The 13,661-nt window shown below is 54.6% G+C and overlaps 4 protein-coding genes across 4 annotated transcripts; 1 reads left to right on the top strand and 3 right to left on the bottom strand.

Annotated features, from left to right (window-relative positions):
- Nucleotides 1-510: 510 nt before the first annotated feature.
- ISF_01560 (MCM3-associated protein) lies at nt 511-3,945 on the bottom strand (the record flags this gene model as incomplete). The annotated part of the gene is made up of 2 exons (XM_018845167.1): nt 511-2,483; nt 2,535-3,945. The coding sequence occupies 2 exons, from the start codon at nt 3,943-3,945 to the stop codon at nt 511-513; spliced, it is 3,384 nt and encodes a 1,127-aa protein (XP_018707933.1).
- A 918-nt stretch (nt 3,946-4,863) lies between these two features.
- On the bottom strand, nt 4,864-6,158 carry ISF_01559 (low-temperature viability protein ltv1; the record flags this gene model as incomplete). The annotated part of the gene is made up of 2 exons (XM_018845166.1): nt 4,864-6,085; nt 6,139-6,158. The coding sequence occupies 2 exons, from the start codon at nt 6,156-6,158 to the stop codon at nt 4,864-4,866; spliced, it is 1,242 nt and encodes a 413-aa protein (XP_018707932.1).
- Nucleotides 6,159-6,503: 345 nt separating this feature from the next.
- Nucleotides 6,504-8,510, top strand: ISF_01558 (ribosome biogenesis GTPase Lsg1; the record flags this gene model as incomplete). The annotated part of the gene is made up of 1 exon (XM_018845165.1): nt 6,504-8,510. One exon carries the CDS (start codon nt 6,504-6,506, stop codon nt 8,508-8,510), a length of 2,007 nt encoding a protein of 668 aa, XP_018707931.1.
- A 377-nt stretch (nt 8,511-8,887) lies between these two features.
- Nucleotides 8,888-11,669, bottom strand: ISF_01557 (hypothetical protein; the record flags this gene model as incomplete). The annotated part of the gene is made up of 3 exons (XM_018845164.1): nt 8,888-11,029; nt 11,083-11,514; nt 11,574-11,669. 3 exons carry the CDS (start codon nt 11,667-11,669, stop codon nt 8,888-8,890), a joined length of 2,670 nt encoding a protein of 889 aa, XP_018707930.1.
- Between the last annotated feature and the right edge of the window lie 1,992 nt (nt 11,670-13,661).

Raw genomic sequence — 13,661 nt, 5'->3', positions numbered from 1 at the left:
TGATGCCTCCATCATCGTCGCGCGTATATACAAAAGTCTTGTTGATTTCATGATGCTTTGTGCGTGGTGTGTTTGTGTTCCCCCTTCCTCTCTTCCTACCTCCCGCTCTACCGTTCCCCCTCTTCGAACTAGATCCAGTCATTTCCTCTTCGCCAAGGTGGCACACGCGGCGCCTCATATTTCTTCTGGCTGCATGTGCAACGTCCCCCTGTTCCCTCCCGTGGGTATTGTTTGTGCTTCCCATGTTAACAAAAAAGAAATTATAGAAAAAAAAAAACTTCACGCTGTCCCACAATGATACAGTGACAAAAAGAAGAAAAAGGAAAGAAGATAGAACGGCAAGAAGAAGCATAAAAGCGCCAACCCAATGTAAGCCAAATATCGGCCCCCAGCCAAAACCGACCCAACAGCAAAAAGAAACAGCAGACGCGTAGCTTTTTCTCAAGGCATGTGGATTTCAATAGTATGATTATGAATTGAATCCAGGTGGCCCTTTAAGAAAGACGACCCCTAGAAGCTGTCATCCATGGGAGTGCCTCCTCGGCTTGAGATCTCGGAATGTAGACGCTCATTCTGTGACCTGAACCACAGCGTCCCTTCTTCCATTTCCTCCCGCAGCATCCGCAGCTCCTTGACTAGGTCCTTGGCGTCGCTCATGACGCGCTTGTGACCGTTGGGCGGTATGTCGTCTTCTTGCTCCACCAGTTCCATGCTGTCCACGCTCGCCCGCTTCCGCTTGTGGCTATTGTTGTCTTCGTACACGGCCGGGGGAGTCGTGCCGTTCAGCCTGCTCTCGAACGGGGGCGGCGGCGGAATGCTGCTGATCGACGGCCGTCGGGACGCTGTACTGGCGATCGAAGAGGCCCTGTACGATGGCCGGTTGTACGCGTGGAATCGCCGGTCATTCATGAGGCTTTCAGGCACGGCAGTGCCGTCAGGGAGCTGGACGATGCCCATAGCTTTGAGCCGCCAACGTTCCGAGACTTTGCTGCTCCGCACGCTCTCTGCTCTTGAATCTTCACTAGAGGCAATCGAGGGCAGAGAGCGCCGGAAACGTCCCGGTTCCGTGCCAAGCAGTGCTTCACGTAGCGCCCTGGTCTTTGAGCCTCCTTTCGACACGGAGCTTGACCTTGACCGTGCTGGAGAAGACGTCCCACTCTGGGGCATCGGCAAGTTAAAGTGGCGCCCGATGGCTGCGGCAGAGTCCCTGGTCTTACTAACGTCCACAGTCGAGGACGGTGTCGCGGGTGGGATGTAGCGTTTCTTGGCTTGACTTCGGCGGAGGCCCTCCATAAGGGCTTGCTCACGGATTGGCTGCGGGATAGGCGGGACCTTGGGCTGAGATTTTGGTGTGGCTTGCGGAATGCGTGACGCCATCTGCTGAGCCCGAGAGAAGTTTCTGAACTGGTCGCGCCCACTGCGACGCAGAAACCTCAATCGCTTGTTCTTTGCCTGAGCCTTCCACCGGTAAAAGTATCGCACGCACAAGTGCTCTCGCCTGAAGTTGTCTGCGGCGGCATTATCCCGCGCTTCCTCCTCGCGTTGGCGCTTTTCCTCCGCCTTCTGCTGCCACTCCACAAAGACGGGTGTGAGCAGTCCATCCAAGAAGTGCTGTTGAAACTCAGTCATTAATCCATCGTCGCCTTCCACAAACCATCTCGTGAAGTCTAACAATCGATCACGCTTGGGTTGTGGAGAAGTTGGCGGTTGCACTGAAGGAGCTGCAACGGGCGGGTCTACAGCAGGCGAAATCGCACTACCTAGAAATGCCGGCGGATTCGATGGAGGCGTAAATGAACTGAGTATTGAGTTTGACTTGCTTGGCACTGATGCCTCTGACGTTTTCGGCGTTTGCGTGAATGCAGGTTGTGTGGGAGGTGTTGCTCGTGCCGGCGAGCCTGGCGGGGTTGAACTCTTCGCTGCTTCGGCCGGTGCTTTCGATTGAGGTTGCGGTGAGAAGCCAACAAAAGCAGGCAAGGTAGTATGTGGCGGTGTAGGCGATGGCTCAGCTGGAGGTTTCGAGGTCCCCATGTTAAAGCCGGCGTACCCAGATGCAGCAGGCGAGGCCTTAGAAGGCGTGGCAGAAGAGATTGCAGCTGACGTTTTTGAAGCACTTGGGCTACTGCCAGTGAAACCGACGGAGGGCTTATTGAAGTCCTTGACTGCCGTTGCTGGGGCAGCCTCAAGTGTGCCCGTTCTATTTTGTCCGAAGTATGCCTCATGCTTTGCATCAAAGTCTGCATCAGCATCCGATTTGGCAGCAGAGCCAGCATCTTTTGCTGGCTCACTAGGCACCGCGTTCGTCTTCGAAGCTGGAGTCGTGGCGAATGGATTACTTTTCTGAGTACCCCCAAAGCTGAACGTAGGAATGGCTGTCCCGGTAGACTTCAACTCAAATGCGGGTGCTGGTGGCGGTGCAGTTTGCGGTGGCTTTGCATCCGGCGTAAAGAAACTCGACTTAGCTTGATCAGCTGCTGCGGGAGCTGAGATTCGTTAGTGTTCTGAACTTTTGCGAGGTCTGACTGTGGGCGAACCTTTTTTCAAGGGGTTGCTTGTGGTGCTTCCATTGGTCGTTGGTTGAACAAAACCACCAAAGGGATTTTTTGGCGGTGGAGGGGCCATGCCAAACCGCGCATTGGCAGATCCATCCTGCACGAAGAGACTTCCCTCTTTGGCGAGAGAAGCGTCATTCTGCCCGAAGTTTGTAGCGTCATTAAAGACGGTTTCGTGTATGATTTCGGGCAGAGACCGGGAGCCGCGCTTATTCTCAACGAGAGTCCTTGAAAATTGATGTTGGAGTCGGTGGCTGGGTAGGTCCGACGAATTATGAAACACGGCACAGCTGAGTCTCCGATCCGCTGGATTCTGCTGGTTAGGTTGAAATTTGATGTCGTGGCGTTCCGCAAATGCAATTGCCTCCTCTACAGTATCGAACTGCAGGTGTTTGTTTAAGGCGGCTGCTGTGACATCGCGTGACGGCTCTCTTGGCCGTGAGAGCGCTTTCTTCAGACACCGGAGAATAGAGCGGCGGAGCTGGGGAAAATGACATTCTGCAAAGCAGGCCATGGTGTAAGAGACCGATTCATCCTTGACAATCCTGAAGTAGGCGTTGTGCGAGCCACCCGTAGCGAGGGATGGACCGGCCTTCAGCGGACCGTGGAAAGTTGACGTATCCTGCAGCGCTTCTACCAGCGAAGCCGCAGTTCTGATGATGTCGAATTCCCACAGGCTTGGTTGTAGATTTTCGAGAATGTTAGGATCGTTGGCTCGGAACAGCAGATGGTATGCGCGGAATTCCGGTTCGTTTTCGCACGGTGAGCCCTGTGCCTTGCAATCATCGTAGATGTCACGTAAGGTGAGGAGAGCTTTACCCAGCTGTTCCAGTTCCTGCTGCTCCACGAAGTCTTCAGGCGCTTTCCCACCCTCAGACAGCAAGTGCAGAGCTGTGACATGGAATCGGGCGATTTCCTCCAGTACCGATGCTTGGATTTTCATGTCTTCAACGCTGAGTGCTGAGAAAAAGCTAAAGTCTCGTCGAATCGCTCGCGTTCGATCCCAGAGGTAGCCATGCAGCGTAGGCAGATTATCGTCGTTTCGCAGCAGGTCGTCCACAAGATAGTTGAACGACTTTCGCAAAGTCGGCACAGATAACACGTCCATCGGTAAGGGCGCTTCTTGGCCGGCGGCGGATCGTGCTAGCTTCTTGACCATCCGCGATGTGCTTGCAAATGTTGTCTGCGGGTCCTTTTCCGGTGTGGGAACATCGTGCTCTGTGATTCTTGTGATCTTCTCGTACTCTGGACACATGTCCTCGCAGATACCTTTAAAGTCGATGGCATCCTGCAGTCTCTTTCGTTTCGTAGGGTCGTCGATCAGACCGGCGCGTGTGAGTGAAGCTCGCACCTTGCTTCTATAGTTCTCATATTGTTCGCGGAACTTAGCCATCTGCGCCTTGCTCTTCGGATCTCCGGGCTGCGACGGCCACGCTGGCGGGGCGATACCATCTTGCCGTAATCGTTCGTAAATTCTTTTAGCATATGGGTCATTCGAGTTCGGCAGCATCCCGCTTCCCAGTGTAGCGCTGGAAAGAGCCGGCGCAGGTGGGTGATTCACTTGAGCTTGAGGTTTTGTGAATCCTCCAGACTTCCCACCGAATTGACCGAATGAGGTCTGCGGTCCATTCTTTGGTTTTTCCCATGCTGGTGTCGATGACTGTTTGCTGCCGTCGACAGCTGCCGTCGAGGGCCTGGGAGCAAAGGGATTCGGCACGCCATTCGCGTTGCTAGCAGGTGTCGAACCCTGTGCAAATGGATTGGAAGGGTTAGGTTTCGCTCCAAATGCAGAGGTGCTGCTGCTACTCTGGGCAAATGGATTCGGCTTCGGCGCGAACGGATTCGAGGTGGCTGGGGTCGAGCTCTGCGTCGACGTTCCAAATGGCGAAAACATTTGGCCGACGATGCAGCCCACGTCGCAATCACCTATGCAATCGCCTGCACATGGAGGGGAGATTCCAAAGGTCTTATAATTGCGCTCGCATGTGATGGCTGGCAACTCGCGATGCTTGATCGAAGTTATCGAGGCGCCAGAAGCTACCCACAAAAAAACATCTAGAGTTAGCCCACAATATACGCGCTAAGACAAAGGCTCACGTGACGCCGTTGCCTTGGTCTTGCTACTATTGATTTCACTGAACGTTGCACTTTATGCGCAAAGCATGTTTAAAAATGATACGAAAATCAGACTATTGACTTCTTGTGCCACCTATGGGCGAGACAGTTTTACGCCGATGATAATTTTTTTACCCGTGCGTTGGTGACCCTTGTGTCATGAGTTGTCATTGCTTGGTATCTGAATCTATGGAGTTTACTGTCTTCCCTTTATTCGTGCAGGGCCAAGCTCTCTTCGGATCTCATCCAACTGCTCCAGGCCGGTCTGCGCCTTGGATTTTTTGTGTGTTCTCTTGCCCGGTTTGCCGCCATAGCTGCCCAGAAATTCGTCCATAATACTGTCAAAGTCGCCCCGGACCGGGCCCGTGACGCTCGACGCTGTCGAGATGGCCGATACGGAGCCCATGTCGTCAAACTCTTCGTTGTACTTCTCTTCAATCTTGTCGAACCGTGCATCGAGAAAGGATAGCTGCTCTGTGCGTACCAACGACGAGGATGTCATAGAGAAGCCGGACGCGACGGTAAGCGCGCCTTTTCTCTTCTTCTTGCGCCCGCCGTTTGTGGTGGTGGTCCAGGTGGACTGGAGCTCCGACTGAGAGGGTGCGCCGGCGGCTTTGGGGGAACCACCCGACTTTTGTTCCTTTTTGAACTTTTTGAAGTCCTCGAGCCAATCTTGCGACGGGCCCTCTTCAGGTTGTTCTCCGACCGCTACCAGTTGTGGTACCTGATCGTCTTTGTATTCCTTGTTTGGCTTCGCCGTATCATCAGACTCCCAGCCGTCGTCATCGTCGTTGAATTGATTTTCCTCAAACTCATAGTCGTCAATCTCGTAGCCATCCTTGGCCAGCTGACCGAAAATGTCGTCATCTTCGTTATCAACGAAAGCATCATCCTCCAGAGCCTCGAGGACTTCTCGCAGTCTGGGGTCCATGTCTGGTTGGAATCCGGCGATGGCATCTGGTACATCCTGCTGTTGCTCATACGACATGCGTGAGAGATCTCTTGAGGGAAGCATATCTGGGTCCAGCACGTCTCCGGCCTTGTGCTCCAAATCCATTTGTTTCAGCGCGTCCTCCAATGACTGCTTCTGCTTGCCCTTGCCGGTATTCCCTGTCGCCTTGGCCTCGACAAAGACGACATCACCACCACCTGTGTTCAGGTCCCGCAGATGTTGCATATAATCGTACTCGGAGTCGTCAAAGTAGACGCCATAGTTGGCAGCCTCGCCTTCGTTGGCCCGGATGTGTTCGGCGTCTGCGCCAAGTTCGGAGGCTAAGTCGCCGAGGTTCTTTCCTTTGCTGGCATTTTTGCTACCTTCCGTCGGGTTCAGCACCATAGACGGCGCGTTCTCGTCGTAGATGAGGGGATCATTTTGCGGGCGATGCACCAGCGTAAAGTGCTGGGCGTTCTTCTTATCTCTAGATTGTTGTCAATAACATGCAAATATTGCGGCCCGGTGTATGCGACTCACATCCACTTTCCCTTAGGCATTTTGGTCTGGGTATAATTATTTTGCAACTTTCCAAAAGCGTGTGCACCAAATCCAACAAGGTGACTTAACAAAATTTACGAATCGGCTTACAGTGTTTAGCCTGATAGCACTGTGCTGAGCCTACGTAAAAGTCTGCGAAGAACAGTACGAATAGCCTAGTGCCCCGCTATCATAGAATTTTGCCCCTCCACGGGTTGGAATTATTCAGCCAGCCCACCATCGTCTTTCTCTTCACAAACAACTTTTAAGGATACAGGACCTGTCCTTTTTGAAAGGTCGGCATTGTATCTGATACCGTTGATTTTTACTCATATATACGATATTTGCCGGACGGACTGCCCACGATGGTTCTGGCTAAGTCGAAGCAGAGTGTGGGGTTAGGCAATGCCTTGATGAACGATCGCTTCGGCAAGGGCAAGGGTGTCGATAGGAAGAAGGGCGCGGCCGTTGCGCGGACTCACCACGCCACCGGTGAGCAGTATCTGGTCAACGAGAAGCAAGATGCTGCCTGGGTCAAGATGCGCTCCGTCACGGAGCAGAGCGCCATGGACGAGTTCCTGTCGACCGCCGAGCTTGCCGGCACCGACTTCACCGCTGAAAAGGTCAACAATGTCAAGATTATCCATACCGATCAAAAGAATCCCTACCTATTGTCCGCGACCGAGGAGCGCGCCGTGTTGGGCAAGCACAAGAAGCATAGAGATAGACTGACGGTCCCTCGACGACCAAAGTGGGACGCCTCGACGACACCACAGCAGCTAGACCTCCAGGAGCGCAACTCGTTTCTCGACTGGAGACGGGGCCTGGCTGAGCTGCAAGAAAATAACGATCTTCTCATGACGCCCTTTGAGAGAAATTTGGAAGTTTGGAGACAATTATGGCGTGTCATTGAACGCTCCGATCTTATTGTACAGATTGTCGACGCCCGTAATCCTCTGCTCTTCCGATCAGAAGATTTGGAACACTACGTCAAGGATGTCGATCCTAAAAAGGAAAACCTGCTCCTTATTAACAAAGCCGATATGATGACGCACAAGCAGCGCCACGCCTGGGCCAAGCACCTAAAGAAGGCTGGCATCGCTTTCAGATTCTTCTCAGCCCATCTCGCCAAGGAGATGAACGAGGCACGCGATAGAGAAGAGGAGGAGGAGGACAGTGAGGAGGATACTGCCCCCAGAAAGGCTGCTGGCGAGCCTTCGGCAGCTGCAGCCGCAGCCGAGTCGTCAGTGGAGGAAAGCTCTGAGGAGGAGTCGGTCGAAGAGCGCCGCGAGGATGGCGGCGTAAGCGTGGAAACCGACGACACGGAGATTCTCACCGTGGACGAGCTCGAGGAGCTCTTCCTACAGCACAAGCCCACCGAAGCCGGGTCGGACCGCAAGCTTCAAGTAGGCCTCGTCGGATACCCCAACGTCGGCAAGTCCTCCACCATCAACGCTCTCATCGGCGCGACCAAGGTCTCGGTGTCATCCACTCCCGGCAAGACCAAGCACTTTCAGACGATCCACCTCTCGGACCGCGTCGTGCTGTGCGATTGCCCCGGTCTCGTCTTCCCCAACTTCGCCTCGACCAAGGCGGACCTCGTGTGCAACGGCGTGCTGCCCATCGACCAGATGCGCGAGTACACGGGACCCGTCGGGCTCGTCACACAGCGCATACCGCACCGCTTCCTGGAGGCCGTCTATGGCATCACCATCAAGATCCGCCCCATCGAAGAGGGCGGTACCGGCGTGCCCACAGGCGAGGAGCTGCTCCGCGCGTACGCCTCCGCCCGCGGTTTAAAGACCTCCGGCCTCGGCCAGCCCGACCAGTCCCGCGCCGCCCGCTACGTCCTCAAGGACTACGTCAACGGCAAGCTACTCTTCGTCTCCCCGCCACCAGGCATCGACGACGCCACAGCCTTCAACCGCGAGCTATATGACGAGCTGCACCTACCCGAGAAGCGCCGCGCGGCCCTCGCCGCCGCCGCCGCCGCCGCCGTCGACAACTTGTCCCTCGCAGATGACGTCTCCATCGCCGATGCCGCTACCTCCACGGCAGGTGGCACCTCCGACATGGCCTCGCTGGCGCCCGTCGCCGGCCCGAAGACGCAGCAGCTCGACAAGGGCTTCTTCGGCCCCCGCGCCGCCGGCGGCCACGTCACGCAGCCGTTCAACTACAAGTACACGGAGCAGGGTGCGCGCGAGTCCGGCAAGGCGCTGACGGGCCGCAAGGCGCGCACCGCGTATGCGCTGGAGAACGGGCTGGACCCCAAGGAGCTGGCCAAGGCGGGCAGCAAGAAGCACTTCAAGGGCGGCATGAGCAACGGCAAGGGCAAGAAGCAACATCGCGGACTAAACTTGGATGACGACTAGATTTTTATGACTTTAGGGGGAACTTACAAAAAGAATTTGAATGAACTTTTGAGCATATACACGGCTATACTTCTGGCGCATTTGGGCATGAAAATGAATGGGATGACACGTTGAATTGTCAATTCATACTCGTAGGTCAATTTCGATACTCATTATTTGAATATTTCATCTTCAGCGGGAAGAACCCATGGCTATAGCATGACCAGCAAACTTCAAGACTAAAACGAGGTTCCATTGTAAAATTACCGTGCGCCAGGTGTAATAACCCACCCCCCCCCCCCCCAAAAAAAAAAACAAAGCGAAGACATTCTATACCCTAGAATCATTCATATTAACAACCCTCATATTACGATATTCTTCCTTCCATTCTTGGTCCTTTAGTAGGCAAAGACCATCAAACTGGGGTTCAGCACAAACGGCACCAGCGCGTGAAAGGACAGATTCAGCGCCAGGGGAACAATGGCCGAGAAGTCCTTGATGGCCCAGTCCGAGGGCGCGAAGACGCCCAGGTAGATCATGGCGGCGACCATGAGCGCGATGAAGACGTACATGGTCCAGAACGTCTTAAAGATGCGCGGCACCTCCTGGAAGAAGTTGGAGTCCACCTTCTCCTTGGACGTGGACCCCCACTGCATGTCGACGTGGAAGAGGTGGGCGAGCAGGGCGAGGGTGATGTGGTACGAGAGGCCGCCGAAGAAGACGGTCATGAGCGGCATCCACTTGTAGTTCTCGAAGAGGGCGCCGACGAGGCCGCGCTCGCCGGTGCGGTAGCGCAGGATGGCGAGCGCGATGGGGCCCGCGCCGTTGAAGACGACGACGAGGGAGAGGAAGACGTTCCAAGAGGTGAGGTAGGCGGTGGCGAGCTCGTCGCGGATCCAGCCGATGAGGAAGTAGTTGAGGCAGGTGAGGAGGAGGGCGGAGCCGAGGGCAAAGTACGAGCACATGTAGGACATGATGGAGATCTTGGAGGACCACATGATGTTGGAGAAGAGGAACGTGTAGAAGAGGGGGGTGAAGGGACCGCGGTAGATCCAGCGGTGTAGGGGGTGGAAGATCATCTCGGAGACGCCGTAGGCGTACTTTTGCCAGCGCATGATCTCGTCGTAAATTGTCAGCGACACGCCCTCCTTGAACTCGTCATTGTGGTAGGAGCCGATGCGGATGACGCTGCCCTTCATCTGCAGGCGTAGCGCAATGTCGAAATCTTCCGAGACGTGGCTCTCAGACCAGTACGCGGTGTACGCGCCGCCTTGCTCCGGACGGCCGACGTCCTGGACGGCGCGCCAGCGAAGGAAGGCATTGTGGCCAACAAAGGGAGCAACCTCACCAGCACCGATAGAGAAACGGATAGATGAGTACACTAGGTTGGTGAAGTAGGTGATGCCATTTTCGAAGTAATCATGCGTAACCTGCATGACGCCGGTCGAGTGCTGTACGATGGCGACCTCGGGAGACAGGTACATCTCCGCGGCACCATAAAGTAGACAGTCAATTGGCACTCGGGTATCCGAGTCTACCAGGAGGATGATCTCGCCGACACGAATGTCTCCCTCAGCCCAAGCAAGCGGCTCTTCGCCGAGCAGCTGCGCCAGAGCAGAGCCATACATCTCCTCTTCCTCAGCCTCGTCGATGAGGTCCGAACCGGTAGTTTCGACCTTGGCGTCCATCATCTCCTGCATGCGCCTCTCGACGCGCTGCGAGAAGTTGAGAGCAAAGTTCATATTGGAAGCCTTCTTGAACTTGCCCTTGCGCTCGTAGCCCTCATCGCCATTGTGACGCGGGCGCGCGACCCAGCCAATATTGTTGTTGTGGTAGTACTCCCGGCGCTGGCGCACCTGCGCCTCGGACAGACCAGCACGCAAGCCGTCGTCGTTGACGAAAATGGTGGCAGAACCGCCGTGCGACTCGTAGAACGAGACAGCCTGCTGTAAACTGCGGATAGTAGGGATGATCACCGACTCCATGCCCTCTTTGTAGACGGGCATCTGAATCGTGACTTTCGGGAGCTGCATACCCTCCAGGTAGGCGCGCTCCAAGCTGGGCTTGTGGCACGAGAAGTAACGCGAGTTGGTGGTGTTGCCGCCGATGGGGCCAAGCATCTGGAAGAGATCGGAAAAGACAATTTGGAAAAAGAACAGGCTGACGCAGGCCAGAAGAGGGATGGGGAAAACGAGAGCCATGCGGACCCAAGTGCCATCGAGCAGGCACTCGCTGACCAGCCGGCCGAGGTAGACGCCGACGAGCAGTACAATGGTGAGGGCCATGGCCAGGCCGATGAACACGGCAGAGGTGCGCATGACAGGCCGCTTAAGAGACTCGGGGCGTTCCATGGCTTTTTCCTTTTCAGCGGCAATCTCTTCATCACCCTCGTCAGCCTCTGCGATATAAGCCTCTTTTTCAGCGATGGCGTTTCTAGGCGTGTTGTAGCCACTAGCCAGCGGTGTATTGCCAGAGAGAATAGAGGGAGTGCGAAACGGCGACGACAGAACAGTATGAGCCATCTTGCCAGATCCCCAAATCTACATCAGTCAGCACGGGTGTTGGTGTACAGTTTCCGGTTAGAGGTACATACCATTGTCAACAGTTTCTCTTCGAGATGCGCTGCATGGTTGAGGACATGCGAAATATCATCGTGCCAGACGAGCAACATGCGCTCCTGCTGGCAGATGCACGCATACTGATACTTCTTAACGGTGGTGGGATGGGCATGGGCAAGAGAATCAATGACTTGCAGCTGGGATCCGTCTTTGAGGCGCAGCTCGGTTTGGCCCTCGGTCAGCACCATCATGATACCCTCCAGAAGACGAGGTCGAATTGTGATGGCAACAGCCAGGTTCATGCGGCTGACGGCGTTGTGCAGAACAGGGTGTACAAGTTCGGGGACGGAGATGTACTGTCCTCGAGAGCGACGAATCATGACGCCGTGGATGTTATTCGGACCATGGGCCGCGTCAGGGTGAATCCAACCGCTAACCATAATCTGGTTGTAAATATATGTTGCCATCTGCATGTCTTGTCAGCTTCACCAAGTCGCGTTTGAACGCCTGTGAGTAGCCAACTAACCGTTCGGTAACGAAAGTCATCCGAGTATTGGATTCGCGAAGGCGTCGACTGGCCCGTCTTGTGGCCATGGTCGCTATGGGAATTTGACGAGCGCATGGAGGCGATCGAGACTGCGCGACTTGGGCGATGAGAGGACTGCGTTTGTTGGCTGCGCTCACCCAGAGACGGGCTGTGAGCTGTGTGTTGGACCATGGTGTAGCAATTGAAAGGAGGCTACGATGCCTCCTTGTTGACTGTAGAAGCTCGCCGGTGCTGAAGGTTGTTTGAGATTAAATGCCCGCTGGCGTAGAATCGAATCCCTGTTGGGCTGGGTTTGAAAGATTGAAAACGAGCGTGTGAGTCTCTACGTCGACATGCCGTTGGATATGAAGGAGGGCAAAGAAGTACTCTGAAGCTCTTATCAACAAAACAAAACTCCGAAAAAAATCCAGGTTCGAGTATGTAGTGAGCAGAACAAGTGTATGGTGAAAGCTTCGAGTCAAGAGATAACAGCAGATGGACCAGAACTAGCAGCGATTTTGTCTTTTCGGCCGACACCCACGGTGGACTATGAAGTCGAGGCCAAGAGGGGCCTGATATCAGCTAGACTGAATTGAATAGGCGTGTCTGGTCATCAAATCGTCCATGACTAAGCGAAAGAAGGCCAATCCATACTTCATCGCCGACGGATAACTTGTCGAGGGTGGTGACAGGGGAGGGGGTGTAGCCAAGGGCGTGTGCATCTTTGGCTGTAATAAGCGAAGGTACAAGTTGAATACAAGTGTCGAAACATTGTAACCTAGCTTGATCGAAGTCTGGTGGGCCGCTGAAGAACCGTGTATTTCGTCACTGGGTACTGTAACTAAGGACGCAGGACGGACTTCAGCCTAGCAGGCTATTGTTTTCCAGATTTAGGTTGGGCCAGGAACAGACCTTTGCTTGGCGTGCGAGAACAATGGTCACCTCAAACGTCGGTGGTGGTATCGGTGAGGCGGCCTTGACTTCCAAAGGTGTCGCTCCCAAGGAAAGAAATCCCGCGGACCGGCACCATTGCCCGTCCAGCCACCACCGGATTGGTTTGTACGCCGTGCCAGTACGGATAAGGATACAACTATTGGCGACAAGCTGAGTTACCGAGATGAGCCGTCGTGATGGGCCAGAGGTGCTCGCCGTAGCAGCGACCATTGTTCTCTTGCAAAAAGACAGAGAAGCGGGATCCGTTAGTGGAGCGGTGGACGTCGCTGCTGAGCGTGGAGAGAAAAAAAGTCAAAACGGCATCCGCTGGATATTTTGACTTTTTTTCGGTGGTTTTATCCCCCCTGACAAGCTCGGACGATAAAATCAGGGAACAGTGGGAAAAGAAAAAGCTTCAGGAAAAACTCGACTTTGTGGACCGTTGCCTCTGGTAGGAGATGGGAGATGCTTCTACTGCTGTCGGTCCAGCTTCTGGTCGGAGATTTCTTCGTGAGCATCTGGATCTTTTGGTCCGAATCCGAGACACTTGCAAGACCAGCCCAGGTTGGCTGGCCTGTCTCAGCTCTGTTTTCTTGGTGTGCTGGATCGGTTGCCTATCCGATGATGAGGCGGCGGGAGATGAGCCTGCAGCGCACGGCGGACGGTGGCAGACCTGCTACGTCGCTTGTCCTTTTGGGCCTATTTTTGTACTTTTGAGTTGTGGCGGCTTTTGGGGGCTGTCAATGCAGCGCCACCGACGAAAGACGCCTATTGCCCAAGCGCAGCTAGCTGGAGCGGTCATGGCGAGAAAACACTTGATAGATGGTTCGTTCGATGGGATGGGAGGGAGCCGACTCTGACCGCGGAGCTTCTGCAATTGTCCTGCCTGTGTTAGGTCATCAAGTTGCGAGTAGACTCGAGCAGTTTTGGCAAATTACAAATAGTTAGGCTGGCCTTGGTCTCTGTTGTCCAACGCCTTTGGGCGATGGATGGATTGCTGGGAAAACGCTCCGCCGCGTGGCACTTGGCTCGTCCGCTTCCCTTTTTTGGCAGCTCTATTTTTTTTATTTTGTCAACAAGTCGACGACACTACTGAGTAGTTTGTGGGTGCTGATCCGTGTCGCTGGGATCATGGTTGGAGGCTTGGTGTACTTT

The sequence above is a fragment of the Cordyceps fumosorosea genome (assembly GCF_001636725.1).
Source record: "Cordyceps fumosorosea ARSEF 2679 chromosome Unknown scaffold_2, whole genome shotgun sequence".
Classification (NCBI taxonomy): domain Eukaryota; kingdom Fungi; phylum Ascomycota; class Sordariomycetes; order Hypocreales; family Cordycipitaceae; genus Cordyceps; species Cordyceps fumosorosea.
The sequence above is the reverse complement of the archived record's forward strand: the minus strand, read 5'-3'. Positions and strand labels throughout refer to the sequence as shown.